The sequence below is a fragment of the Chelonia mydas genome, chromosome 9 (assembly GCF_015237465.2).
Source record: "Chelonia mydas isolate rCheMyd1 chromosome 9, rCheMyd1.pri.v2, whole genome shotgun sequence".
Lineage (NCBI taxonomy): Eukaryota > Metazoa > Chordata > Testudines > Cheloniidae > Chelonia > Chelonia mydas.
Window position 1 is genome coordinate 36,710,588 of NC_057855.1, and position 27,560 is coordinate 36,738,147.

The 27,560-nt window shown below is 38.6% G+C and overlaps 1 protein-coding gene and 1 long non-coding RNA gene across 17 annotated transcripts in view; one reads left to right on the plus strand and one right to left on the minus strand.

Moving 5' to 3' along the window:
• ACSL3 (acyl-CoA synthetase long chain family member 3) overlaps positions 1–27,560 on the minus strand; it is a 110,820-nt gene that overhangs the window by 25,050 nt on the left and 58,210 nt on the right. For all 14 annotated transcript variants that reach the window (XR_006283556.1, XR_006283555.1, XM_043521768.1 and 11 more), the window contains 7 exons: positions 23,695–23,872; positions 13,495–13,604; positions 10,642–10,780; positions 6,294–6,444; positions 4,988–5,111; positions 4,622–4,693; positions 3,255–3,394 (listed from right to left, as the gene is read on the minus strand). Coding sequence is in view for 12 of the 14 variants with exons in the window: in XM_043521768.1 (XP_043377703.1) it covers positions 3,255–3,394; positions 4,622–4,693; positions 4,988–5,111; positions 6,294–6,444; positions 10,642–10,780; positions 13,495–13,604; positions 23,695–23,872 (914 nt within the window). In the remaining 2 variants the exon portion in view is untranslated. The remainder of the gene's footprint in view (positions 1–3,254; positions 3,395–4,621; positions 4,694–4,987; positions 5,112–6,293; positions 6,445–10,641; positions 10,781–13,494; positions 13,605–23,694; positions 23,873–27,560) is intronic.
• Positions 15,396–23,701, plus strand: LOC119567144. Of its 3 annotated transcripts, none has more exons than XR_005226936.2 (4): positions 15,396–16,169; positions 19,977–20,021; positions 21,437–21,522; positions 22,385–23,701. It is a non-coding gene; the product is annotated as an uncharacterized LOC119567144 (long non-coding RNA). The 3 variants fall into 3 exon arrangements; XR_005226935.2 differs by lacking the exon at positions 15,396–16,169 and adding an exon at positions 17,274–18,692; XR_005226937.2 differs by lacking the exon at positions 15,396–16,169 and adding an exon at positions 19,204–19,313 and having other exon boundaries at positions 19,977–20,050.

The window sequence follows — 27,560 nt, forward strand, 5'->3', positions numbered from 1 at the left end:
ATAGAAGACCAAGGAGATTATCTTATTTTGCATTGGCATCAAAAACTTCCACTAACTCCAAAGATTTTTAGATGTGCAGAAAATGCAGGATGAGATCCACAAACAGTACACTTTAAAATTTTAAAGTTTTTAAAAACAATGTTTAGATAGAAAATTTTCAGGTTTTACTTTTGCATTTTACTCTGCAGGATAAGTCAAAGTCTCTTGAATATGTTTTACTGAGACAGCAAAGTTCTAATGTTTATTTTGCCCACATTATTGAAAAGGAAAACAAACTGCAGAAATCTGTTTATACTATATCTTTTAGTCTCAGCAAGGTCTGAAATCATTTAAATCCTACAACTGACTTGAGCTTGGAGATAAGTTGTATGATTTATACACTTTTGCAGAGTTAAATTGGACTTACCCATGTATCACGTGTATGCAAAAGGCTCAGAAAATATTAGCAGTAGTCTGTAAATATTTATGTGCTGTTCATTTTAATTGAGGTTTACAAGAGGATTTGAATTAGCTTGATGCGACTCTACCTTTCTGTCTGCATTTGTGAGTAACTACCTTTCCCCCCATGTCTTTATGGCCCTGCTTCTATCAGAACTTATCACAGAAATGTAGGTCTGGAAGGGACCTCAATAAGTCATTAAGTCCAGCCCCCGGCCCTGTGGTAGGACCAAGTAAACCCAGACCATGCCTGACAGGTGTTTGTCAGTATGTTTTTTAAAATATGCAATAATGGGAATTCCACAACCTCACTTGGAAGCCTATTTCAGAGCTTAACTACCCTTACAGTTGGAAAGTTTGTCCTAATATCTAACCTATGTCTCCCTTGTTGCAAGTTAAACCCATTACTTCTTGTCCTACTTTCAGCGGACATAGAGAACAATTGATCACAGTCCTCTTTACAACAGCTCTTAACATAATTGAAAACTGTTTTCAGGTCCCCCTTCAGCCTTCTTTTCTCAAGACTAAACATGCCCAATTTTTTTAACCTTTCCTCATAAGCGAAGTTTTCTAAACCTTTTACTGTTTTTGTTGCTTTCCTCTGGACTCTCCAATTTAACCACCTCTTTCCTAAAGAGTCGTGCCCAGAACTGGACATAGTACTTCAGCTAAAGCCTCACCAGTACCAAGTAGAGTGGGACAGTGACCTTCCGTGCCTTTCTTACATCATTCCTGTTAATACATCCCAGAATGATACCTTTTTAGCACCTGCATCATATTCTTGACTCATATTCAATTTGCGAACCACTATAACCACCAATCCTTTTAGAAGTACTACCACCTAGCCAATTATTCCCCATTTTGTAGTTGGCCATTTGATTTTTCTTTCCTAAGTAACATAATTTGCACTTGTCTTTACTGAATTTCATCTTGAATTCAGACCAATTCTCCAATTTGTCAAGGCCATTTTGAATTCTAAAGCTTCCAGCTTGGTGTCATCTGAACATTTTATAAACATACTCTCCGCTCCATTATCTAAGTCATTAATGAAAATATTGAACACTACTGGATCCAGGACTGACCTCTGCAAGACCCCACTAGCTATGTCCCCCCAATTTGACGATGAAACATTTTTAACTACTCTTGAAGTATGGTCTTTCAACAGTTCTGCACCTACTTTATAGTCATTTAGACCACACTTCCCTACTGTGCTTATGAGAATGTCATGTGGGATTGTGTCAGAAGCCTTATGAAAAATCGCGATATATCACATCTACTGCTTCCCCAATATCCACTAGACCAGTAATCCTGTCAAAGTAGGAAATTAGGTAGGTCTGGTATGATTTGTTCTTAACAAATCCATAATGGCTATTAGGTGCTTACAAGCTGAGTGTTTAATAACTGATTTCAGTATCTTTCTAGGTATTGAAATTAGTGTGCCTGCTCTATAATTCCTCGGGTCCTCTCTGTTCCTCTTTTTAAAGACAGGTACTACATTTGCCCTTCTGAAGGATGGGGGAGGTCCCAGAAGAGTGGAGGAGTTCTCAAAAATAATTGTTAACAGTTCAAAGATTGCTTCAGCTAGTTCCTTAGGTACCCTAAAATGAATTGCAACAAGACCTGCCAACTGGAATACCTCTAACTTATCTAAATGTTCTTTAACCTGTTCTTTTCTTTTTCTGGCTTGCATTCCTTCCCCCTTGTTGTTAATATTAATAATGTTGAGTATCTGGTCACCATTAACGTTTTTAGTGGAAAACTGAAGCAAAATAGGCATTATACACCTTAGCTTTCTTGATGTCATCAGTTATTGGCTCTCTTTCCCCACTAAGTAGAGGACCTATACTTTCATCTTTCTCTTGTTCCTAATGTTTTTAAAGAACCGCATCTTACTGCCTTTTATGTCCCTTGCAAGGTGTAACTCATTTCATGCCTTAGCCTTTCTGATTTTGTTCCGATATGCTTATGCTATTCTTTTGTGCTTCCTTAGGAGTTTGTGCATATTTCTACTTTTTGTAGGGTTACTTTTTGCTTTTCAAGTTATTAAAGAGCTCCTCGTGGAGCCATATGGGCCTCTTCCTGTTCTTCCTATATTTCAGGATAGTTTGCAGTTGTGCTTTTAATATTGTCTCATTGAGAAGCTGCCAGCCCTCCTCAACTCCTTTTTCCCTTAGATTTTCTTCCCATGACCTTACGTAACGCTGACAGACCCCGGTCGTCAGCGGGAGGGACCGAACCGGGGACCTCAGTGCATGAACCTCTACCGCATGAGCTAAAAGCCAACTGGCTGTTAGCTAAGGCTGTAGAGCAGACTCATTTTTATCGCTCTGTAAGTGGTTTCGGTGCCACTAGATGGGACAGAACACCACACCCAGAAGGTGCGTGGGTTATACTTACAGACCAGTTTTACGACGATAAGGTTCACATTATGTTAAAAACAAAATATGATAAAGCCTTGCTAGGTTATAGAAATAGATTTTTCCCTCCAGGTATGTACAAAACCCCAGATTAAAAGCTAACAGGAGCAACACAATGACTTGAATAGGAAAAGATATCTAAGCTTTCAAATTACTGAAAGAAAAATAATAAACTTAACACTTTTATTATATTTATATTAATAAATGCGGAAGTAATCCCAACTTAACTACTGACTCATTGTGTGACTTTAGGCGAGTCAATGGATTGTGCCCCAATCAAACAGTGAGCTTTAAAACTAAACAAAAGTATGACTTCACTGAAGACCACATATTGCACTTATAGCAATATTTTGATGAGCATTTAAAAAGACCCCTATAAAAGTGGAATTGAAAATCTACCTGTCACAAAGTGGCGTAGTGTAGCCATTTGAAATCTGCTCCATTTTGTAATTGTAGGCCAATATAAACAGATTCCTTTGGAAACTGGTCATTTCGTTCACTTTATTCATGACATTTTTGTAGATCCGATCCATGATTTCCTAGTTACATTAAAGGATTAAATACAGATAAGCAAGTTAATAGCAATACTAAATTTAGTGCACTAAAAGGTAAACGTGAGACGTAGAAATGCTAGTACATTTCAAGGCACAAATCCTTGCCTATTGCTCCCACCTTTACAGGATACCTGTATCTGGGGTAGGATCTCTAGGACGGACCAAGGTGACAGAGCAGCAGTAAAATGCACTCCCAGTCTGAGCAGGTGCACAGTGCAATTCTAATTTACATCCTGCCTGCAGCATAAGTGCTATATAGCCAGGGGTCTTAACATCTCCTAACCAGCATCTCATGCTGCACTGGCTATGGTGTGCAAGCTGGCATGTTTGCTAACTCTCAGTGTTCTTAAATGCTATGGAGTTTACTTCTCCTGCTTATACAAGGGTGTAGACACCTCCCCCCACCCCGATCCCTTTCCTATCCCTTCAGCATTAGCAAAGCCTACAGAAGGACACCGTCCTCAATTTATAGTTAAATGGTAAAACATGGATGAGCTAACAAAAATAATGATAAAATCTTAATGTACAAAGTACAGTATTACTCAAATATTTTGAAATTTTTGATGTCTTGCACTACACACTATCTGAATTTAGAAGTATAAAACTGTAATCTAATTACTGCTAAATACCACCTTTCAAATGTTTCATTAGTAATATACCTCAAGGTGCAAAGCATACCCACTACATTCTTTGCCCACAAAAGGCCTAACTAGCTTGTATATTTTTTCCCTTTAAACCAACAAATGAACGAATGTTTACGCCAAAGCCAATTTTCCACATTCTTTTTACATAATGCTGGCAGACTCATTGCTCTATAAGGAACATTTCTTATTAGGAGACAATAGTATAGCACACTCATGACAAATAGAATAAAATGTCTTCTACAGATCATATTTAGCTAATTTTACTTAAATCATATTTATACTACCTACTATTAGCAATAGTGTGATAAAAGTTGAAATTCCAACATGTGTAATTTTCGCATCTGCTTTCACATTTTCAAATAGTGTTAGTCATCTAGTATGTAAGAATGTTCACACCACCGTGTAAATATTTATATACTTTTTTTTAAATACAGAGGACATTATGTAAACTATCAACGCTAAAGGTCTTCTCATCCTTGTAATTTACAGTAACTATCAAGATATTATTCCTCTTCATCATGTAACATTTCAATGACGAAATATCTTTAAAAGAAAGCATTAAACTTACCGGTACAGATGCCATTAGGGTAGGTCTAAGCATAGTAACGTCTCCTTTGCTTCCTTTCTTTATTTTAGAGGACTAAATAGGGAGGAACAAAGTTTAATGGAGGATTTGTGAAAGGTTTGAATATGTAAATAGAAAAGTGACAGTTTACTTAATTAGAAAATCAGTGATGTCAGTTTATAGAGCCTTCACCTTAAAAAAAGAAACTAGTTTAATGTATTGATATATAACAAAAAATATATCCATTTATATTTTGGTATATAAAGATTTTCTTATTGCTTTCCTATTAAAAATTTTTAAACAGCTATTAAGAGATCCATCAAAAGTTGATCTTTTATTGTTATGGTGTGACATATACAAGTTACGTACCTGATCAGCTAATGTCTGGGGTGATGAGTAACCAATACGGCATCCATGAGACAGACAAACAAGTTCAGCACTTAATTCCAGAACATGAGCAAGAGGCAAATATCCAATATAAATGTCTTTTTCCCTGAAAAGTTTTTAAAAGATACATTCATATTGTACTATTTAGTGTCTTCATGACAATCATTTAAAGCCTAACTGTATTTACAGCCTCCAAAGAACCAGAGAAGGTTAAAGAATATGTGTGTGCCTGAAAACCAATCTCAGTATTCTTGAGCATAAATGTGTGGTTTCAAAAGTTGTGAAATGTTCATTTTAAATTTAGGGGCACTGAGGAAACTATGTTATTTACTTATCAGGGAACAAAAGATTCAAAAAGTGATCACTTATAACTAAGACCACAAAGACTTCTCCAGAGGCAAGAGTCTATGCTATACCAACTAGAGGTGCAGCATAGAATTGACAGCTAGAGGGGAAAAGAAGAGAAGGGGGCTTTACCCTGCCTTTGTGCTCTCCTGATTCCGGGGTGCTCCGGGGGCTTCAGCGGTCCCAAACGTAATTTAGACAGTTCTAAGGGGCTAACTTACATCAGCTTCCACAGACTGCCCTCTGAGCCACAATGCTGCCCAAAATCTCTGCAGCACTCCCTACTGAAACTCTGACCCTCATATGCCACTGCTGCCCTGGCTTGTTATTTCGATTTTTGCTAGTCATTTGGATTTTAAAAAAAAATCTTTAAAAAAATAAATAAATAAAAATAAGTCACTATTCAGAATATTCCTAGTAAATGCTTTAACTTATCTTTCAGTGAGATGTCATGCTCTTATCTTAAAGCTAAGATCTACTACATAGTAAATGGGCAAATAATCAACAGCACTTCCTTTGAAAAACGTGGATAAAATAGTTGTATGCCTGCTTGTGGTCAACAACTTTGCTGCTGATACAATGAAACTCTCCACATTAAGGGGAAAGATCATCCTTTTGGGACACAGAACTTACTCAGGGGTCAGTCCAAGACTGTGGAATGAACGCCCAATGGAACCAAGGACCACCACAAACCTCACCACTTTCTAGTCCAAGTGCAAGGCCCGTTTCTTTGACCTTGCCATCCCTAACACAAATACATGGGAAAAAACCACATGACTAATATCTGTCAGAATAATAATGCACGACTGAAAAATGCTCAGATACTATGGTGACAATGAGTGCAGTAGAAGACTTTATATAGAATAACTAGTTATACAATAATTAATCTATGATTGCATGTAATTACAAGCCATCTTTAATGAAAATTTCTATTGGTACATACCCCAAATGAGGAATTCTTTCAGCCATCCCAGTTATACCAGCAATAAGGTTGCTATGAGAAATCATGACTCCTTTTGGAAGTCCTGTAGATCCACTTGTGTACATGATTACTGCAATATCTGAGGGTACAGGCCTGGCCTGCTGTTTGCTTACTGTAATTTTTATTAAAAAAAATTATGCACAATGTATAGAAAGCATATAAAATGTAGTATCTTAAATACTAAAACATATTATAGTGATTATTCTGATAAGGAACCAGACATTACTACTTCTGTGACAATTAATCCCAGGAACCTTCACAGGGAGAAAGAAAATTTGAAGTGCCCCCTAACTTCTCTGCATCATCTATGAATACTGCGTAGCTACACTATGGTAAAAATCAGACTCTGTGAGTTTACTACATCTCAACCACACACCTGGATGGAAATGGGTGGGAAGAATGGGGAATGAACAAAGCTTTTGTTCCCACCCTCAATGTGCTGGACAGCAGAGCTGCACTGGCATGCCAGGAGATGTCTGCTGCACCAGATATAGGGCAGGATATATACCCACCAGACCAGGGAGGGGAACCAAGAGCCTGATTGAATCAATCTGCTTGTGTGCGCTCCTGGGGCATAGCAACACACTACCTTACACATAGGGCTCACGGCAAAGCCACATTTGAGCCAATGTCAATTCTCAAAACCATGTTCTGTTCACCTACTATAACATCTGTGAAGATGGTGTAATTCATTTGAAATAAGTAATCCACACCGAACTGTAGAAATGTAGGCCCTAATCCTGCAATTTATTTTCTGTAATTAACTTTCTGCTTGAGTAGTCTGTTGACTTCAATGCACTAAGTTAAACACATGCATAGGTGTTTGTAGAACTGGGGCCCTTATTTGTATATAAAATTATATTTGCTATATTTGTAAGTTTACTAGTGTTGGGCAAACTAAATCACCTTTTGTTTATTCTTTTGCCCTTGCATACAGGGTTCTGTTTTATATGCAGAGCTGGTAACAGTAAGTCACTTTCCATTATAAGACCCTATTTTCAGTTGCTTATAACATTACGAAATGTTCCATTCCAGGTGTCTGTTGGAGGTTGACTATATTTTTAATGTTTATGCAAAAACGGTTCAGCTGTTTCTCAGAATGAGATAATGGAAAATACACTGTTTTGCGCATGTTAAAGAAGTCTTACAACCATTTCGTAGAGCAGCTTTAGTGCCTATATATCTTGGAGCAGGAATCTGAAATACAACAGAGCAGTCTCCCAGGTGTCTGGGACATGTCTTTTTCTGCCACCATGAAAAAACTTGTGCCATTTCTAAGCTACTGTTAGAATCTGGCAACTAACATCTCAGAAGATCCCATCTACACAGAACAGAACTATTCCTGCAACTGCTCTCCTGGCAGCCAGGGCCACTGTGGTGTTAGCACAGGGACAGAGGAGGGATACATGCTCTCAATGCTCTTACTGCTGGTATACATGCAAAAGAGGAAACTGCCTGACTGGAATGCAGAGTGGTGAGGAGCAGGTGTGACAGAAACATCTGTTGGGTGAGCAAAGGGGAAAACAGAGGCTGAGTAGGTAGGGAAAGACGGGTCTGTAATCAGTAGATATCACTCCCTTCCAGAACCTGGAATAGAACCTGGGATTTAGAAGGGGGAGGGATAGCTCAGTGTTTTGAGCATTGGCCTGCTAAACCCAGGGTTGTGAGTTCAACCCTTGCGGGGGCCATTTACACATATGGGGCAAAAACTGGTTGGATGATTTAACTGGGGATTGATCCTGCTTTGAGCAGCGGGTTGGACTAGATGATCTTTTGAAGTCCCTTCCAACCCTGATATTCTATGATTTCAGAGTAGTGAATGAGACAGCCCTCTGCAGGACCCTGACTTATCTGCTGCAGAGGCTGCAAGGTGCATAGTAAACAATGCAAGGGACTGCAGGGAGAAAAGGGATATTCCTGTGATTCAGGCAGCTGAACGGCAACTTGGAGAACTGAATTCTATCCCTGTCACACAATTCCTATGTATTTAGGAAGTCACTTAAGCCAGATTTTCAAAGATATTTAGGTGTCACCATTGCAACGCCTAACTTATTAAGGAGCCTAAAGGTCATTTTCAAAAGGGATTTAGTCACTTTGTCACTGAGATTTTGGTTTCTAGTGCCTAAATCCCTTTTGAAAATGAGATTTAGATTCCTAAATCTGTTTAAGTGTTGCAACGCTGAGCATAGCAATACCTACAGACCTTTAAAAATCTAGACCTTAAACCAAAACTTTTCACAAGTGCCCACTAATTGAGTGTTCTTTATTTTATGGATGCTCCACTTGGAACACATAGGTTAAGATTTTCAAGAATACTGAACACTCAAAACTGCAACTGTAATCTACTCAAGGCTGTGCACTGAACATATGAACTGCTATACAAATGCTAAACACTCTAAAAAACCAAAATCAGGCCTTAAGCATCTCCAACTGGGCACCCAAAATTAGCAATTACTTTTGACAATCATGGTCTTAATCTCTACAAAACCTCAGTGCCTGGTTTGTAAAATGGGGTAATACTACCACATAACACATAGCAGTGTTATGAAGGAAAGGCCATTAATGTTTTTAAATGCTCAGATATTATTACAGTGATGAGTACTGCAGAAAAGCCCATGAGAAAAATAATAATTCTGTATTTAGAGAAGGGTTTGCATGGTGTGCAGTAAATATGGAATGGAGCACTGACGAGTATAAAAAGTATTGCATAGCTACCCAACCAGAGAATACTGTCCATCATGGGCACTGAATGAAACAGGGTCCAATGAAAGAAAAAAAAGGTGTTCATGTAATTAAAGAGCATATCACAATGCATAGGACCAAGGGGGTTGAATTAAAGTTGCATGAGGAACCCTAATTATGGCATTTTCTAATTTCTGAAAGCTTTACTTTGCAAAGTTATCATTCTTTTAATAGAGTTTTTGTATGCAATATTAAACAGATTGAAGCAAGGTGAAACATAAGGCCTCCTATTTAGTAAAGTCGAACCTCAGAGTTACGAATACCAGAGTTACGAACTGACCAGTCAACCACACACCTCATTTAGAACCGGAAGTACACAATTGGGCAGCAGCAGACAAAATAAAAAAGCAAATACAGTACAGTATTGTGTTAACTGTAAACTAGTAAAAAAAATAAAGGGAAAGTTAAAAAAAAGATTTGACAAGGTAAGGAAACTGTTTGTATACTTGTTTCATTTAAATTAAGATGGTTAAAAGCAGCATTTTCCTTCTGCAGAGTAAAGTTTCAAAGCCGTATTAAGTCAATGTTCAGTTGTAAACTTTTGAAAGAACAACCATAACATTACAAACATTTCAGAGTTACGAACAACCTCCATTCCCAAGGTGTTTGTAACTCTGAGGTTCTACTGTACTTTGAACAACAATATTCAACTGATTCAACATGAAGTATAGCTGTACTAAGTTCTGCTGATAGTGGGCTTAACATTTTAATAGCACATAGAGCTAGCTCATCAAAAAGGAACACAATCATTCCTTTAAATGGAGAAATTAAGCCCTTGTAATATTGGGAAAAAAACTGCCCAAAATATTATTCCCACGTAATTAACAGCATGTACTAACCACACACCCCTCCTCCTAAACAGTTCCATCCAACATTCACATGACCTAATGATTAAAAGGATTGTGTAACCCCAATAAAACACAACACTCAGAACCGGGAGGGGAGGAGTTCAGAGGAACTCAATGCATGACATCTGAAATAATCAGATTAACCAACTTTTTAGCACTAAAAGTGAGAATTTTCTGCCATTTAGTGAGATGCATTACAACATTTAATGTCAAGGAAATTCAGATTTCTGGTTCTAAGGTGTTAAAGAAATTAAAATTAGAATTCAAGAAATTGGCATAATATATTTTGATACCTTCTAAAATACAGTAAAAATAATTTAAAGTTTTAATAGCTCTTGATTTAAAACAGATTTTACGTGTTACTTCTAGTGTGTATTTATACCCAAATTTACCAAAGTGTACATAAAATACACTATACAGCTTTAATGCAAGTCTTTCCACCCTGCTTTTTTGAAAAACCCAACATGTCAAGAGAAAAAGCCATGTAGCCAAAAAAAAAAAAAAAAAAAAGGTGAAAGTTTGTAGATTTGTGTGTTTTTCAAATTAAAACTTTTCAATAACAAGTTGCATCAAAAAGCAGTTTGTAAGATATATAAAATGTATACATAAATGATTTAACAGGATTTTCAGCAGTAAAGGGCTATCATCTTCCTCTCCTGACTCAGTCAGGTTTAGTTGGACAAAAGTTTCTCCAATCCAAATATTTTAAAAGTACATACCATTATCTGCCTTGGCCCCCATTGCTTGCACGGAAGCCATAGTGTGAACAATGACACCCTTGGGGAATTCTGACCATGTTGTTGGTTTGCCATCCACAGTAATAATATGTCGCAATAGTGGAACCTGAGAAACAATTTCCTGTGGAAATGGATACATATGTTTCATTTTGCACAGAAAGCTAGTGCAAAAGTTTGTGCCAGGAAAGAAACAAAATATTTTTACTGCACATGTTAAAATATTATTGATGTAAATGACTAAATTGTAATAAAATCACTCTTTGGGTGAAAACTGCAGATTCCCACGGTCAGGATTTCTGGGACATCAGGGCTAATTTAAGCGTTTCTTTAAACATAAAATTAAGGCCAAAATTTTCACAACTGTCCACTAATTTTGGGTGCCTCCATTTTTATGTGCTCTTGTTGAGACAGTCAGATTTTCAGAGGTACTGGCCACCTGCCACTCCCACCGAATATTGATGAAAAGGATCACCCTGTCAATTCAAAGGTAACACTGAGCTCAGAAAGGATGACTGAGTTTGTCTTCTCTGTTATTTCTTGAAATGCAATGTTTAGTATGGTATTTAAAATATGCTCTGCAGCAAACAGAAGTCTAGCAAAATGAATAGTCAAATAGTATTTATTACCAAAAGCAAAATCTAAGTTTTAGAGCACCTAAGAATACTGACCACAATTCTAAGGATACAAGGCAAAATATTAAATTGCTGATCAGAGAAAATTCTAACACTCATTCATTCTAGTTTTTATTTGTTCAGTACAAATTCTTGTAACTATCCAAAAGAAAATTTAAAAATACAGTTTAGGGATTCCTGACTCTAAATGGAATAACACAATTTTTGGCTTAAAAAAATGTGTTGCACCAGCTCAGGGGTCTAATGGCTGCACAATGTGCTACTAGGTGTGGAATGCAAATTAGAAGTCCCATCTGCAGTCAGTAAGGTCTTGGAGCACTCTGAATATTCTGCACTCAGCTTCTGGAGAAAAATGTAATTTGAAGACCAATCCAACACTCCTAATGACTAATAAACTGTTAGGTATATATTAAAAATCAATCAGTCTTAATACTACAATTAAGGGTTAGATTCATTTCTGAGTGGGAGGAATTAACTATTTCACAAATAGTTTTCACTAAGTCTCTGAAAAATGTTTTAATAAAAAGAAAAGGAGTACTTGTGGCACCTTAGAGATTAGCAAATTTATATGAGCATAAATTTGTTAATCTCTAAGGTGCCACAAGTACTCCTTTTCTTTTTGCGAATACAGACTAACACGGCTGCTACTCTGAAACCTTTCTTTTTAATCTTATCCAAACCTCTTTATGGAAATAGTTACAAAAATACAGTAATTAGTTATACTACTTTAGAATTTATAAAAAGGTAGTTAAATTTCTGCATATATGTATTAGCTAGTTTTTGGATCTTAAATTATTGAAGATTTCAAACTGAAGCCATAAATGAATGACAAAGCACTTCAGACTTTTGTTTGAGTAAAACTGATGCCACACTAAGTGTGGCCATTTTTAGGCTGGGGAAAATTGTCTCATCAAATTTACTTATTTTTCCAACTACCATGCTAAATTTAACATATTCTTATTTGTAATTAAAAAGGATTCTATTAGACTTGGCAGGTTCAACCTTTAAGCTACTTTAATAAAAATGTTTAAGCTGATCTTCCATTTCAAAAATGACACTGACTCAAAAACAAAGGCTGCCACTCTGCACAATCTACTGTCTGCTGGGTAAACAATTAATAAACTAGGAGTGCTAAATTTTGTCACATTTATTATTGCATATATACTTTATGCATAATTCTGCGCTGCCTATTTGCTTAATTTCTGATCACTCAGGATACTGAAAATACATAACCATGATCTCAGAACGCTTTACAGAACACAAGTAGATCTAACCTCACCTGCCCTGTTTTCTGCTAAAGGTGACAGATTCAAGACTAACTCTTTTATTCTCTTTGGCATTGTTTTCACAAGCCAAATGTGAGCATTTTTCTGCACTAATCCAGCTCCAATGGTGCAAACTCTTTTGCACTGAGGTATTTTAAGCTACCCAGCTCAGTAAGGTTAAATAAGATATTAAAAATGCCTGCACCTTGTCTACATAATAGTCTCAATTGGTAGGACCAGTATAGCTGCACCAGTACAAGTAAAATTATTACAAATTTTACCTGTGTAGTGGCACTACCCCATCCAAATTCGTCTACCGCAACCATCAACTTAGTATCTGAACGCCTCAACACTAGTAAGAGAGTTAAATCACTGGGGTAACACTTTCTTAAGTCTTGTTCGGCTACTTTAGATGTTAGTAGATGGATAAATTAACATGTTTTTTTGCTTACTTATATAACTTATGAGTCTGATTCTGCACTGCACTGCTTTGCAAAAGGGTAATGGGATTATAAAGTACGTGTAAACCCCTAACAAATCAGACTGGTAGCTTTTTACACCTCAGCACTGTAACATACAACAGGTGGGCAGATTCCTGCTATCTGTAAGTAGCCCTTCTGGTTTCAATGGGGTTGTGTATGGGCTCACATTCCACCCATGCATTGCATATTAAAAGATTAATGCCTTACTTTGTACTGGTACAGATAACTGCGCAAGAGTCAAGGAGCATAAAATCAAGCCCTACATTTTACTTTAGATGTTTCTTGTTCTCTTATATTGTAAAAAAAGAAATAAATCTGTAACATGTTAAATACATGCGTTACAAAAGGCAAGTAAATCAATAAATTGGGCCATATACATCAGTCTTTAGTCTCCAAAAACACCAGATCACATACACTACAACAGATTTATTCACAAAGAAAAGTCATATTCCTTACCTTCAATTTTGTTTGCATCAGTTCTTTACTAGTAATGATGGTTGTCACCTCACTTTCATTTAATCCATGTACTATTGCTGGGCCTCCTAAAGTAGCATACAGCGTAACAACTGTGGGGGAAAAATAAACTTGATGAATCCTTATAAATATTCAAGATATTTCAAAGGTCTTCAAGGAGGAAAAAAAAAGGGGCCTCAGATTAACCAACTCAGGCAAGCTAAATTGCTAACCTGTGTTGCCAGCTAAGGTAACGGCCAAGAAGATATGTAGTCTTATGGTAAAAGTATGTTATATGCATTTAAAAGAAATGAATGCAAGTTTTAGTTTCTTATGAGAGAAATCAAGAACAAATGTTGCTTATATGAGTATTTGTAGTTAAGCAAGCAGAACTGAATATTCCAAAAATCATATGAGCCTGTGTAACCCTCTCTAGACTTGCTCCTCAATCTTCCTAGCTTTTATCATTTTAAATTCAGGAATCTGTTCTTAATTTGTAAAATTTTACATTGTACCTAATCTTCCTGCATAGAAGAGGACTAACTTTAATTGATTAATTTCTTGTTCCAAAAATCATATATTCTATTACTAGACTTTTTGAACTGGTGACTGATCAGAAGCTATTAGTAAGTTGTAATTAATATAAGGTTGAACTTTTCTTAGTTTAAAAATGGGTTCAGGATTTCCCTTCAAACAATTTTGACGAATAGCACTTACAATTTCTGTCCAATACACAAATTTTCTGTGTCTGGTTGGTATAGATGAAAAAAATTTGCAACGGGGAGGCTCTGAAATCAAGCTGCTTTTCTCTCCCTTATCCTCTCCCCCTCATTCTCTATATATACATACATACATATAAAAAGCTCTATCATATGATGCACTTCTAATGATTCCCATTGCTATTATCCATGCACATTATAGCTAAACATCTGAAAACAATTACATGGAAACAATCCTGATTCACAGTCTTTAAACCCACACTTTGTATGAGTTTGCCCCAAATCAGTTCAGCTGTAATGAAGAAATAGGAGTTGGAGTGGGAGGATCAGCACTGGTTGCAATTATACAAATGCTATAGTAAATTCATATACTGATATTATTACTATTAAACAAGCCCCTACACCGATTTTCAATTATATGCAACATTCAGTTAAATTATAGTATGCATAACTGTAGTTTTCAGAGGTATGTAGTAGTTAAAGCTAAAAGTCTTCTTGTGCACCAAATGCCAATTCAAGTATTTTATTTAAATTAACTCACCTCAGATTTGTGTCTTTGAAATAGGGCTCACTGAACAGAGTATACACATTTGCATAAACAGCATTGCTTTTACTTATAAATTATGTAAGTAAATAAATGTTTAATCTTGAAAGTCTAATTCATTTATCTGCTAATGAAGTGAAAAAAAAATTTATTTCCTGATTTGCATACTGTAGAATATATAGTATGTGACACTTTATAAAGTAATTATTTGAAACATTTGTTCTTCAAAACAACAACTACAACGGTTTCCCTTAAATTTCCTAAGCTTCCTCTATATGACAAAAATAGGATCAGTTATCCTTTTTATTTTTGCGGTGTTTAGTAGATTATATTAAAATCACCAGATCCGAACTGCCTACTGCTGGTCTTTTCAAACATTGATTCCAATTCTGCAATCAGATCTGCATATGCAGACCCTTGTGCCTCTGTGGTAGACCCAATGAAGTCAAAAGGAGTCTGTAGGTTCATCTGTGGATATCCAACAGCAAGATCAGAGAAGAATTGTTTTTTCATATGATAGGAAGAACACTAATAAAAGAATGCATAAAACACCAATCCTGGAGGAGGAAGGAGGGAGGGGAAGATGGGTAATTTTGAATGTGTATGAGCAAGACAATATACCAATTTTTGTCCTTGTGGAGCAGGGCAGCTGCCCCACTCTGGCATGGAAGGGGTTAAAGCAAGCCAGAGAGGCTGCACAGAACCCCAGCCAATCTTGGAAGGTCTTACTGGAAGCCAGTCAAGTGGAAGCTTGAAAGCAGCCAATCAGGGACAGGCTGGGCCCTATAAGAGGGCTGCAGGGTAGAGAGGAGCACACACTCTCCCTGGAGAGAAAAGGGAGAAGAACTGGCTCTCAGAGAAACATTTAAGACAGAACAGGGCTGGGCAGGATCAGTAGAGGCTAGGAGAGCTCTAGGCTGACGACTGCCAGACTGGGGCCCTGACACAACGGGGCAGAGAAGGTGCTGGGGCTACGGGGAAGTGGCCGAGGGAAGTAGGCAGTAGAGAAGAGCTGGAGGAGGGCAGTAAGTGGCTGCCGCTGGAGGGTCCCTGGTTGGGGCCCAGAGTGGCAGGCGGGCTTTTTTTCCCCCAACTTGCGAGTGATGAGCATGGCTAAGCCAGACTGCAGTTTGCCCTTGGAGTAAGGGGCTAGACTGAGGACTGCAGTGAGCCATTGAGGTGAGTGATAGAACCAGAAGCTGCCAGTCCCCCGGAACGGGGGGGAGAGGGGAAGAGCCAGCGGAGCAGATATAGCTGGAGGGCACTGTCCAGAAGCAGATGCCGCGGTCCGGGAGTGACATAGGTCCAACTGTGAGGACGGTTGAGACAGAGTAATGGTGAGCAAAACACCACTAGCAAAGGCGCACCACTTAAAGCACTAATTCCCAAACCAACCAGCAGGAGGCACCACTGTGGTGAGTGTGCGCCCTGTTACACCTTGCTAAAGTGTTTTTACACAGGTCTTATAAAGAACTGAACAATCTGCCTCTTCATTCAAAATGTTTTGGGTGTCTCTATACCCAGAACATTCAAATGAATGGGCTTACAGCTGAACTAAGTAATCTCATGCACACTTCCATGTCCAGGGACTATTAGCCCAGCATTTTAACCAGAGTACGGTTAAGTAAAGCTTTTCTGTACTGGAAATCAGCATCCACTAGTATTCTACTTGAAACAATGTAGTAAAAATATACTCTTTACTGTTTTTTCCTACCTTCCTTATTTTCCTTGGAATTACTTGGGGAAAAAAATATTTCCTATTGGTGAAGGCTACATTACATCAGAAAGCATTCACACAACTATTTAAGTAGGCAGAATTATAGATACAATGGATTAATTCTGGTCCCACTAAAGTCAACTTCATCAGGGCCAGGATTTCATGGTCAGAAAAACTGCACTATTCTGTTAAATACCTTCCATATTTTAAGAGTAACTCATGATTAGGAAAGCTGTAAACCTCAGTAATTACTTCATACTTAAAATTGTACACCCAAATTTCATTATTACAATTTGTGGGAAGAGAACAGATGTCAAGGCTGATTCCCCACTTTGGCATTTCGAGTGCTGAAGGTGGGGGCCCGCAAGAATTCTAAAAATTAATACTGGCCACTGCAGGCTTGTATTAAACTCCTAAGATTACAGTTTCTCTCTGACCTTGGATGGGTAGATGTTGCCACCACCCAAATGCAAAAAAAATCCTTTGAAACCAGAAAGGTGCACTTGGGAATTCCTTCCTGTGGGGTACCCTCAAGCCCTTTCTCTCTCTCTCACACACACACACCCACCCCCACCCCCACCCCACCCTCCCAGGGAACAACTGAGAAAGAAAAACAAAGGAAATCAGCTGTTGCCACCAGCTAATTTAACAATATATGCACAAACCTCTTAGGACACCAAAAAATCCAGCCCTGTTCTTAAAGGTAAATTTTATTAAAAACCAAAAAAAGAAAGAAAATAATCTGGAATTTAGGCTTTTGCTAGATTTAAAAAACCCACTTACAAAATTTAAACATCAAGAATAACCTTCGTGAGGTCCAGTTTAAAGATTATAAGCAAAACAAAAAGCATTTGGGGTTAGCATAGAGGAATCCACAAACCAATAAGAAATAAACCTAACTGCATCTTTCTAGACCTTCCCTAATTTACTTATATATGTGCGATTTCAGATAAGTAATCTCTAGGTATGATTTGATGGTTTTTCATCTGGCTTAAGCGTCTCACAGCATAACTGCTCCCTGTTCCCCTCTTTCCCGGAGAACCACAACACACAGACAAAGGGAAGGTTTTTTTTCCCAATTTTAAGAAGTTCTAGCCCTCCCATTGACTCTTTTGGTCAGGTGCCCACTCCTTTCCTTTTACCTGTGGGCTTATTAGGCTTTTACAGGTAAAGCACATAGAGAACCACCACCAAGAGGGATTCCATAGCCAACTGGCTGGCTGGGAGTCTCCAAAAGGGAGCTATCCCCTCTCTCATTTATCACAACAGAAGAGGAGAAAGGGGCAGAAAGAACCATTTAAAGGGAAGGGACCGGGGAATTTATAGTATAAGTCTAAAAACAAAGCTAACTTTACTTTTCCAAAATGAAATCCCAACTGAGTAGTGAAGAAAGTTTAGTGCAGTTCACCTCTTGGAACAAGTTGCAAGATCACTAATTCTTTTCACCTTTGACACAATCATTTATTACAATGGCAAGTTAAAGCACAGAAGGTTTGTGCCATTATCAGAATCAGATATTTTTAAAATTCACTTGGGCTTTTATCTGGATTTAGTTTGTTGAAATTTTTAACCGGAGGAAAAACCCATTACAGTTTAATGATATTATTGCATTAGCTTTATTTTAGTAAAGTTAGGTCCCAATACCACCAAAGAAAAAGTCTTAGCCTATCAGTGGATATGTAATTCCTGGAACTAACAACTCACTATGGTATACTAAGAAAAAGGCAAAAGCAGCCAGTTTCTTTTCATCAAAAAAGTTAATCATCAACCTTTATTTTTTTTCTTGTTAAAACAGTCTATCATAGTTTGGAACTGTTGCAGGGCAAATGCACATGCACATTGTTTTCTTTAATTTGGTGGGAGAAAAGGACAGAAGAGTGCCTCTAGTTCCCACGAGCTCTCTCCACTTAGTCCAGTGACCCCTGTTATACAAACAACTTAGCAAAAATTTAGTTTCCCCGAGCCAGCTAGCGTACTGAAACTCCAAAGTACTTGGAAAGAAAAGTATAATCTCTTGAATAATAATTTATATAATTATTCACCTACAAAGCAAACAAGTGAAAAACAAATTAGTTATGTGACAGAGCTGACTAGGCTGAGAGGTTTATATAGCTTACAAGATGGTGCACTGACGTCATGGAGAAAAAGAAAAAGTGAGCTATGACAGCTGCTTGCCACTATCACCAATGCTGATCTGCAAAGTCATCACTACTCAGCGAAGGTATCTAACACTTTCTCAGGCACATCTGAGACTGCATTATATATACAATATTATTAAGTCTGAAATTTAACTTCTATTTGTATATTTGATTTTGGTACTGATCCAAGAAAAGTCAGAAAACAAAAACAAAACTTCCAAGCACTAAATTTGTCAGCTGATATGAGGTGAAATCCTCACCCTATTGAAGCCAATGGGAATTTTTTTCATTGACTTCCATGTGACCAAGATTTCACACATTAAGACTAGACTCATTCACTCCCTACTATGTGTCAAACAGACAAAGTATATTTTTCATGAAAAAGACTTCTGTGAGGGAGTCAAATCCATCCTAGAAAAAAAGCCCAGAGATGTCCAACCTCAGATTATCAATGTATTCGGAGGCTATTAGAGAAAACGCAATACATGACCTTATGTTTTTGTGGTGTTACTTAACACTGACTCAGGTCTTTCAGTTGTTCCCAGTGGGTCGGTAAGAGGTTTTGTACATGAATAGATTTTGAAAGAGGGAAAAGTTCAAAGCAGCTTCTACGTTACCAATTTAAACTAGTCATGTAAATCACTCTCACACATACACACAACTTCTTTGAAGCTTTAAACAATTTACAGGTCTCGAAATAAAAGGTAAGTATATAAAACTGAATATGTAGGATTTTTCTAATTATCAAATCATCTTAGTTTTGTGCCATTCATGAAATATATAATACACACCAAAATACAGGAGTAAGTCTGCTGATGGATAGAATGTTTTTATGGACTATCAGTGAGTATAAAGCTTGTATCACTAGCATACTGTACCATAAAAGATATTATATTTTACATTCCAAGTGTATGGTGCAGTACTGAAGGAATAAGTCTTCCTTTCCATATCTGCAAATTGGGAAAATACTAATACTCATATGTATAATTTAGCAGCAGCACAATAAGTGAATCATTTACCATATTGCTAAAGTTAGTTAAAATATAATTCATTCTGTTCTGACTACGTGAACAGTGCATGATACTATCATCTGCCAACAAAAAAGTCAGCCAAGTTCACACAAGATCACATTCTGCTTAGACACTAAATAATATGTCAGACAGTGAGCTGAAGCACGTCTCAATGAGAGAATTTAAAACATTAGGCCAAATAAAATAACTCCACACACCACTCTACACCATGCATTGGGACATTTCACTATGTTAGAATTTTTTAAGACTTCTTAAAATTTGTAAATCTATTTCATTTCCAAGGATAAAATAAATGATCTGTGCATCTGTATCTTATTCCCTTGGGTGTTCATTCAGAAAATAATGGATTCCACAGAAGTGGAAGAGGATGAATCTGCACAGGTAACATATTCTGAGGTCTCCAATTAGAGGTCAGTAACCCTGCTCATTTGAGAATTGCCTGTGCAGACCCCTATCCTTGGCAGATTATCTAACAACAGGCATATTTATTGTTATCTAACAATAGGGATATTTAAAGATTACAGGATTGCTTCCCTAGACTGTGTAGACTCAAACCTTAAAAGCAAAAAAAGACTGATAAAAATATCAGATAAGTCAATTTAGTTGCCCAATTTTAGCTAATACACCTCTACCCCAATATAACGCGGTCCTCGGGAGCCAAAAAAAAAATCTTACCGCGTTATAGGTGAAACCGCGTTATATCAAACTTGCTTTGGCCTTGAGCATTTCCGTTATTAATAGTCACTTCCCACACCCTGACTGACCCCTCAGAACCTCCGACCTATCCAACCCTGCCCTGCTCCTTGTCCCGACTACCCCCTCCAGAGACCCCCACCCCTAACCACCCCTCCCAAGACCCCACCCCCTATATAAGCCCCCCTGCTCCTTGTTCCCTGACCGCCCCCTCCAGAGACTCCCCCTTTCCTAATCACCCCCAGAACCCCACCCCCTACCCAAGCCCCCTGCTCCCTGTCCCCTGACTGCCCCAACCCCTATCCACACCCCAGCCCCCTGACAGGCCCCCTGGGACTCCCACGCCTTATCCAGCGCCCCCGTTCCCTGACTGCCCCACTCCCAGAACCTCCGAACCATCCAACCCCCACTGCTCCCTGTCCCCTGACCACCCCCCAAGACCCTCTGCCCCTTATCCATCGCCCCGGCCCAGCACCCTTAACACGCCGCTCAGAGCGGTGTGTCAAGCCAGATACGCTGACCCGCTGGAGCGCGCGACCCTGCCCCCAAGACTGCTGCTTTACCGGGTTATATCCGAATTCGTGTTATGTCAGGTTGCGTTATATTGGGGTAGAGGTGTATTGTTATAATTTTTATTATAATAGTGCCTACAGATCTCAACTAAGATCCCATTGCGTTAGGCACTGTACAGATATTTAGGGATGAAGGGACTGTGTCTCAAAGAGATGATAATCCAAACATATAAGACTGGGGATGGGATGGCACAAAGGTGAGGGGAGAGGGAGTTGTTTTCATAGACAACAAGTCTGTGAACTATATTTGCTATTTCAGCTGTGGATCTGTGAAAAAGTCACATGGGTTCTTTCTTGCTTTTATCTTCCTGATAACACTGAGGACTAGAAGCATAAGAGAGATGACACGGTGAATACTGACAAGAATCTAGGGAACTGAAGAGTGTGTGTCTAGTGGCAAAATAAATCTATTTGGGGGTTTCCCTGTTTCTGAAATACGGACTTGATTATAGCATCTTTCCGAGACCACTCATCATGAGCATAGTACTTGTGGCTCAGGTAATTTGCTAGGATGCTTTCTTTGCCTTGCAGATGGAGAGACTGTATGGCCCTTAACTGCCCTTTATTCCAATACACTGAGTCTGGCCTCTTCCTGCTAATCGAACAGTTGGACTCAGGTGAGCCACCAGCCAAGGCTGGATGTATCTGTTACATGTACAGCTCAGGTAGGAAGAGAAAATGGTGCTCCCTGACAAGAGCTGTCCAGAAAAGTCCATCACGGCAGGGAATCTGCAATACCTTGCTGTGTGTTCAATAGAGCCTGGATTTCATCCTGCTGGGGCCAGTAAAACATGCATAATCACCAACACAGATTTCTCAGCGTGTTCTTTGGCTCTTCCAGCATCTGATCTCTTCTGGATGAGGTCTCCCAAATGAAAGATTCTGAGTCCAGCATGACACCTTCACTCAAGAGGCTCACCTTATAACAACTGTTGCAGTGAAATAGGCAACAGAACAGGAATATTATAGAGGAATATTGTGAAAAGGCAAAAAGGAGACATAGGTGCTCAGTTCATAATAGTGCCTTAAGAAAAAGGAGTACTTGTGGCACCTTAGAGACTTAGAACATCTCCTCCTACACATCAGATAAAACAGTCTACTTACAATTTCCCCTAAAAAATGCATGCATCCTAACAAATGTTATCACAGTCCTTCAAATGAAGCTAACCACTGTTTGCTGGACATCGTAAGTGACTAAAACATCCTTAAAGAATTAAGAAAACACATTTAAATACAGTGCCATAAAGCCTATATTACCACTATATTAAATGTGAACCGTAAACAAGGAGGCTGCAAAGACTCCTGACAGCTTCTGACATTGTCTTGGCTCTGAAACGGCTGGTCCCTATTTCAGGGTCTCTGGTGTAGAGTTTTGGTGCAAATACAGACCTTCTGCAAATGCTAGAGTGTGTACGGATCTCCAAACAGAATCAACATTTTTACTATTTCTTATTTCGTTTCTCCTTTGTTTTCAATTAGATGGATTTTTCGAATGCTGCTTTTACTAACTAGTCTTGAGTGTGTGAAAAATTCATCTCAAGAAATGGCTGGACCAATGTGATCACTTGAGGAAGAACAGCCATTTTCTTCGGCAGATTGAAGAAAAGTGGTGAATGGAAATGCAAGAGATCAGCGGGAATATAAATACAGTAGGAGAAGAAAAGAGGAAGACGAGAGAATTAAGACAGATAAATGAGGTTTAGGAGACCTACGTGGCCAACCAAAATGGGTTCCTCAACTAACATTATTAGTCCTAACCAGAACAATGTAGCTAATTAAAGTGCAAGTGATTTCAATCTAGTTAACTTTACTTAAAACAGAAAACTTAGGGCATGTCCACACTTACCTCCAGAGCGATCGATCCAGCAGGGGTCAATTTATCGCATCTAGTGAAGACGCGATAAATTGACCGCCAAGCGCTCTCCCGTCAACTCCGGTACTCCACCGGAGCGAGACGCATAGGAGAGTTGATGGGAGAGTATCAATAGTCGACCTGCCGCAGCGAAGACACCACGGTAAGTAACTCTAAGTACGTCGACTTCAAGTATGCTATCTTCGTAGCTGAAGTTGCATAACTTAAACCAATTTAGCTCGCCCTCCCCTGCCCCCTGGGGTAGACTAGGCCTTAATTTGACAGGTCAATTCATGACAGTGAAGTGATGGATAACAGATAAGGTTGAAAGAAAACTGGGTAATCTCAGATACACTGATATACAGTGTTGGTGCGATATAATAAAATGAATATAAATCCTTATTCAAATCAAGTTTATAACAATGAAAAAGTCATCTTGTAATGCAAAACATAGCAAGTGTCCAATCTGAAATCTAAACTACAAAGTGTAGATATACATCTGATTCAATTAATTCTTACAGGGTTTTTTATTTATTTATTTTATTGTAAAGGAACTACAGCAACCTGCACCGATTAGATAGCAAAAAAAATTGAAGATTGTAAGCAGGGCACAAACTGGTCTGAGGAAGATATACTTATTTAACTTTTATGTATTTATTGAGACTCTACTACAATTGTGGATTGAGGATTGATAGAACACACAGAGGTTTCTGCATCTAGAGATTTGTAACGTTACACACCAGAACAGAATTGGACAGACTTAACTTAGCATCATAGATACTTTTCATTTGAGATTAAATGATTTTATTTTATAGAATATATAAAAATAATAAACTTCTAATACATGAAGTGACCTCAAGATCAATCTGAATTTTCAGATTGTGTCATGATACCAAAAAGTATTAAAAATATAGGGTCAGTGAAGAAAAGTACTTACGTTGGTAATTGCACATAAAGCAGGCCTGTGCAACGATCATCCACTCTGCTCTAGTCTCACAGAAGATGGCAATGTTAGTCTTCGGTTGCTGCCCCAATATTGCTAAGCCATTTCCAAAATTAGTAGCTTTAATGTAGACTTCATCATATGAGAGCCAAGTGTATTTTCCAAGGATGACCTAATAAAGTAATATAAATTTATGTAAATGTAATTTAGAAAAGGGTAGGTCCCCGGGCTTCAGCAAAGATCTTTATTATGCCTTAACCCATGTGAAAATATGAACAATATAAGTCTAAAAATATTATCAAAATTTGCCAACATTGTGGAAGTTCCACGTTTTGTCCCTCAAAGTCCAAGTTAAATGGCTCTGTACAAGGAAATTATGTGATTGTTGAGGGAACAGAAATTGGCTGCAGGGTGGGTGTGGTATACTGTGGACCACAACCCCATGTACAAAGCAGCACAATACAGATGTAACAAGGAGTCCGGTGGCACCTTAAAGACTAACAAATTTATTTGAGCATAAGCTTACGTGGGTAAAAACTCACTTCAAATTTTCACTCCATGCATCTGAAGAAGTGGGTTTTTACCCATGAAAGCTTATGCTCAAATAAATTTGTTAGTCTTTAAGGTGCCACTGGACTCCTTGTTGTTTTTGTGGATACAGACTAACACGGCTACCCCCTAATACAGATGTAGTTCAAAATGCTAAGACAGCCTCTCCTACTCTACTGTCCCTCCCAAAACATTTGCCCACTACCACCCCAGAGAACTGGCACACAGTTTGGGCCCAGAATTCACAAGGACTGTGACATCTCCTAATAGATATCACAGTTTTTGTTTCTGCTCCCACACTTGGGAAGTACAGTATTTGAGGTCTTCTGAGGCCATGCTAAACACCACAGTAATTAACCCTTAAGTATTTAAAAGTTTATTCCATGCTAAGAAAAGGATAAAAGCTTAGTAGTAAAAAATTTTCTCTAATACTCTTTTTGCTTTACTGGTTTCCTACCAGTTCACCCACCTGCCAACCCACCCTTCCCAGCACCTCAGCAGCCTATCTTGAGGGCTTCTGGGAAATCTAGGCTCCCCAGTTCCACGGCAGCCATTTGGCTGAGAAGTCTGGGTTCCCCAGCCTTGGCCTAGGAAACCCAGGTTACTGCAAAGCCACAGAGCTTGGGAGCTCAGAAAGCTGACTGAAATGGACATGATGGTTGTCAGTTTCATGACTATCCCCCCCCTATTAAATAGCAGCTGTGAAACTGACCTAACTCTAGTTAACTTCATTTAGCTGCTGCTTTTTGACAAAGTTGTGAACAAAATATTAGAGGCAGGTACTGGAGTTATTCATAAAGAAAGAACTCCCTCAACAAAAAATGGGCAACCAAGGAGTCAGGAGCCTGGCAGCCCTGGCTCCCAAACTCCCAGCAGATCACCTGACTGGTTGCCACAAAGTCAGGGAGCCCAGGAGCCGATGGCTTATTCTAGTGGCAAAATAAATCTATTTGGTCACACTGAAATATTGGAAACACTGAAATATTCCGGCTGTCTCTGTGTTTTTGAAACAAAATATTGTGCATTTAGCTGGTCTGTAAAATATTTTAAATTTTTGGATTTTCATCCTGTTTTGGGATGAAAAAATTTCCAAAAGACTCAGCATTCTTTGCAGACCTGGAAATCAGTTTCACTGCCAGCTCTAGATATAAAGTCACCTGGAGCAATGAGCAGCAGGACCCACTTAAGATCACCACCACCAAACTCTATTCTCAGCCTATTATACTAAGGGATCCAAGCAGGGGCCTACTGCCATGTAATATTTATCACTACCTCCCCGTGTGATTTACATCATCCACTCAAACTTAACATTACCTGCCAATATAATTTGCAGAAATACATGTGAAGGTCAAAACATCAAATTACTAGAGGCCTGATAAGAGATCCCTAAAATAAGCAATGGAATTTCAACTTTAACCCTTCAACACAGATTTTTGTTTACATGTTATATTTAAAGTTTAAACTGATTTGGCTTACGACATCTGAACAAGGGGAGTCCTGCTTTAGCAGATCTTATGACTAAACCAGTGCTTTCCTTCACCAGAGCTTAGCAATGATACAGGTGTGTTTGGGGAGCTGGGAAGAGCTTTTATTAACAAAGGAAATTTTACCTCTCTTAGCTATTTCAGGTACTGAAGATGCAGCAGCGTACACCCCAGCACAGGTTGTACAAGCCCGCCTGGTACACTGGGTAACAGCACATGCTGTTGTGGCTTCACAAATGGTACCTTAGCTAGTTATATCAAAGCTAGCTTTGGTACATATACATGAACTGAAACCACACCATCTGATTGCCATGTAGACAGATCCTTAATCTCCCTGCACGTACACATATGCTTCCTTGATTCCCTGAACTCATTTTCCTTACCCCAAATCCCATGGTCCCCTGCATCCTTATTTGTTCCTCTTTCCATGACATGCCAATGTCCTGCCACCATCTATATGCTACTTCCTCCTGCCTTCCCAAGCACACATTTTCTGAGGATATGAACCAAAGCCTCTTTACCCCCCTCCAGGCTTCCAAATAGAGTGGCAGAAGACAGCTGTGAACGGGGGGGGGGGGAAGAGGGTGACAGGAAAGAGTGCAAGGGAGCACAAGGAGAGTTAGAGACTCAGCAGCACAGAGGCCACTTGCTCCAGGCTGGGAAGGACGATCCCAGTGGTTCGTACCTGCTCCTTGACCCAATCCTGGGTACTGCAGCAGCCACTCCAGCCCCTCCTGATCCCATTCTCATCTCCGCAGCTTTATGTAGGGACAGAGTCCACAAAATATTTCCATTGCCCTTCCGGTTCTGCCACCCCTACCTCCAAGTACCCTAATTCCAAATCCATTTCCCTTCCAATTGCCTGACCTCATGTTTACACTCCTATCTAAACTGCCTCAGTTCAGCAGCTGGAGTTAGAAGATCAATTTATATTATTAGAGGTTGTTCTTTACACACTTGGAGACAACTCTATGTTTTTTTCAGCACCATGACCCCCCTATTTCTCCCCACACACACACACCTCCCCCCCAGTTAACACTACTCAGATTACTAAGGCGATTTTTCCTCAAGGCATACAAAAAATAACGTATAGATATTTACCTATCAAAAGAGTATTTTGGAATTTTGAAAAATATTTTTAGAATTCCCCTTGCACTGCTTCAGTATTTTTATTAAATGGGGTAGGGTGAAATGATACTTTCTTCCTCGTCATTCACTTTGATAGTTCAGAAAAAAAAAATAAGACACATTAGAAATCACTGGTTCAGAACCTTTGTAAGGTAATGCCTATAATGGATTTTTAAAATTATGATGGGTTAGTTTGCATTTTAATTTAGTCCTTGTTAAGAAAAGGGTTTACTGATTTTAAAAACAATTTACAATAACTTTGGTTCTTAATCCACAGAGAGTACAAAAACAACAAAGTGTGAATGTTTACACAGGTACTTTCCATTGTACAGCACTTAGTGCCAAACTTAATAACCTGTTTACCATATAAAGATCCCAATCCTTCAAACACTTACGTACATGCTTAACTTTACACACTTCAGCAGTCCCTAGGGGGACTACTCATAAGTAAAGTATGCATACAGGTGTTTATAGGCTCTACGAGGTCAAAAGTAATATAAGAATCTCTCTTTTATCAGACATTTATACCCAAACATTGTCAGAAATACTAGGTATCGAGGCAGTGCTTAAAGGTCTCCTGAGGAAGCAGTCAACCTTAAGAGTGGAAAACAAAAAATAAATACTGCCCTCTAGTGCCTCTGATTTTTTAATTTATCTAAACAGCAAATTAACTGCTAAAATTATACTGATTATGAAAAT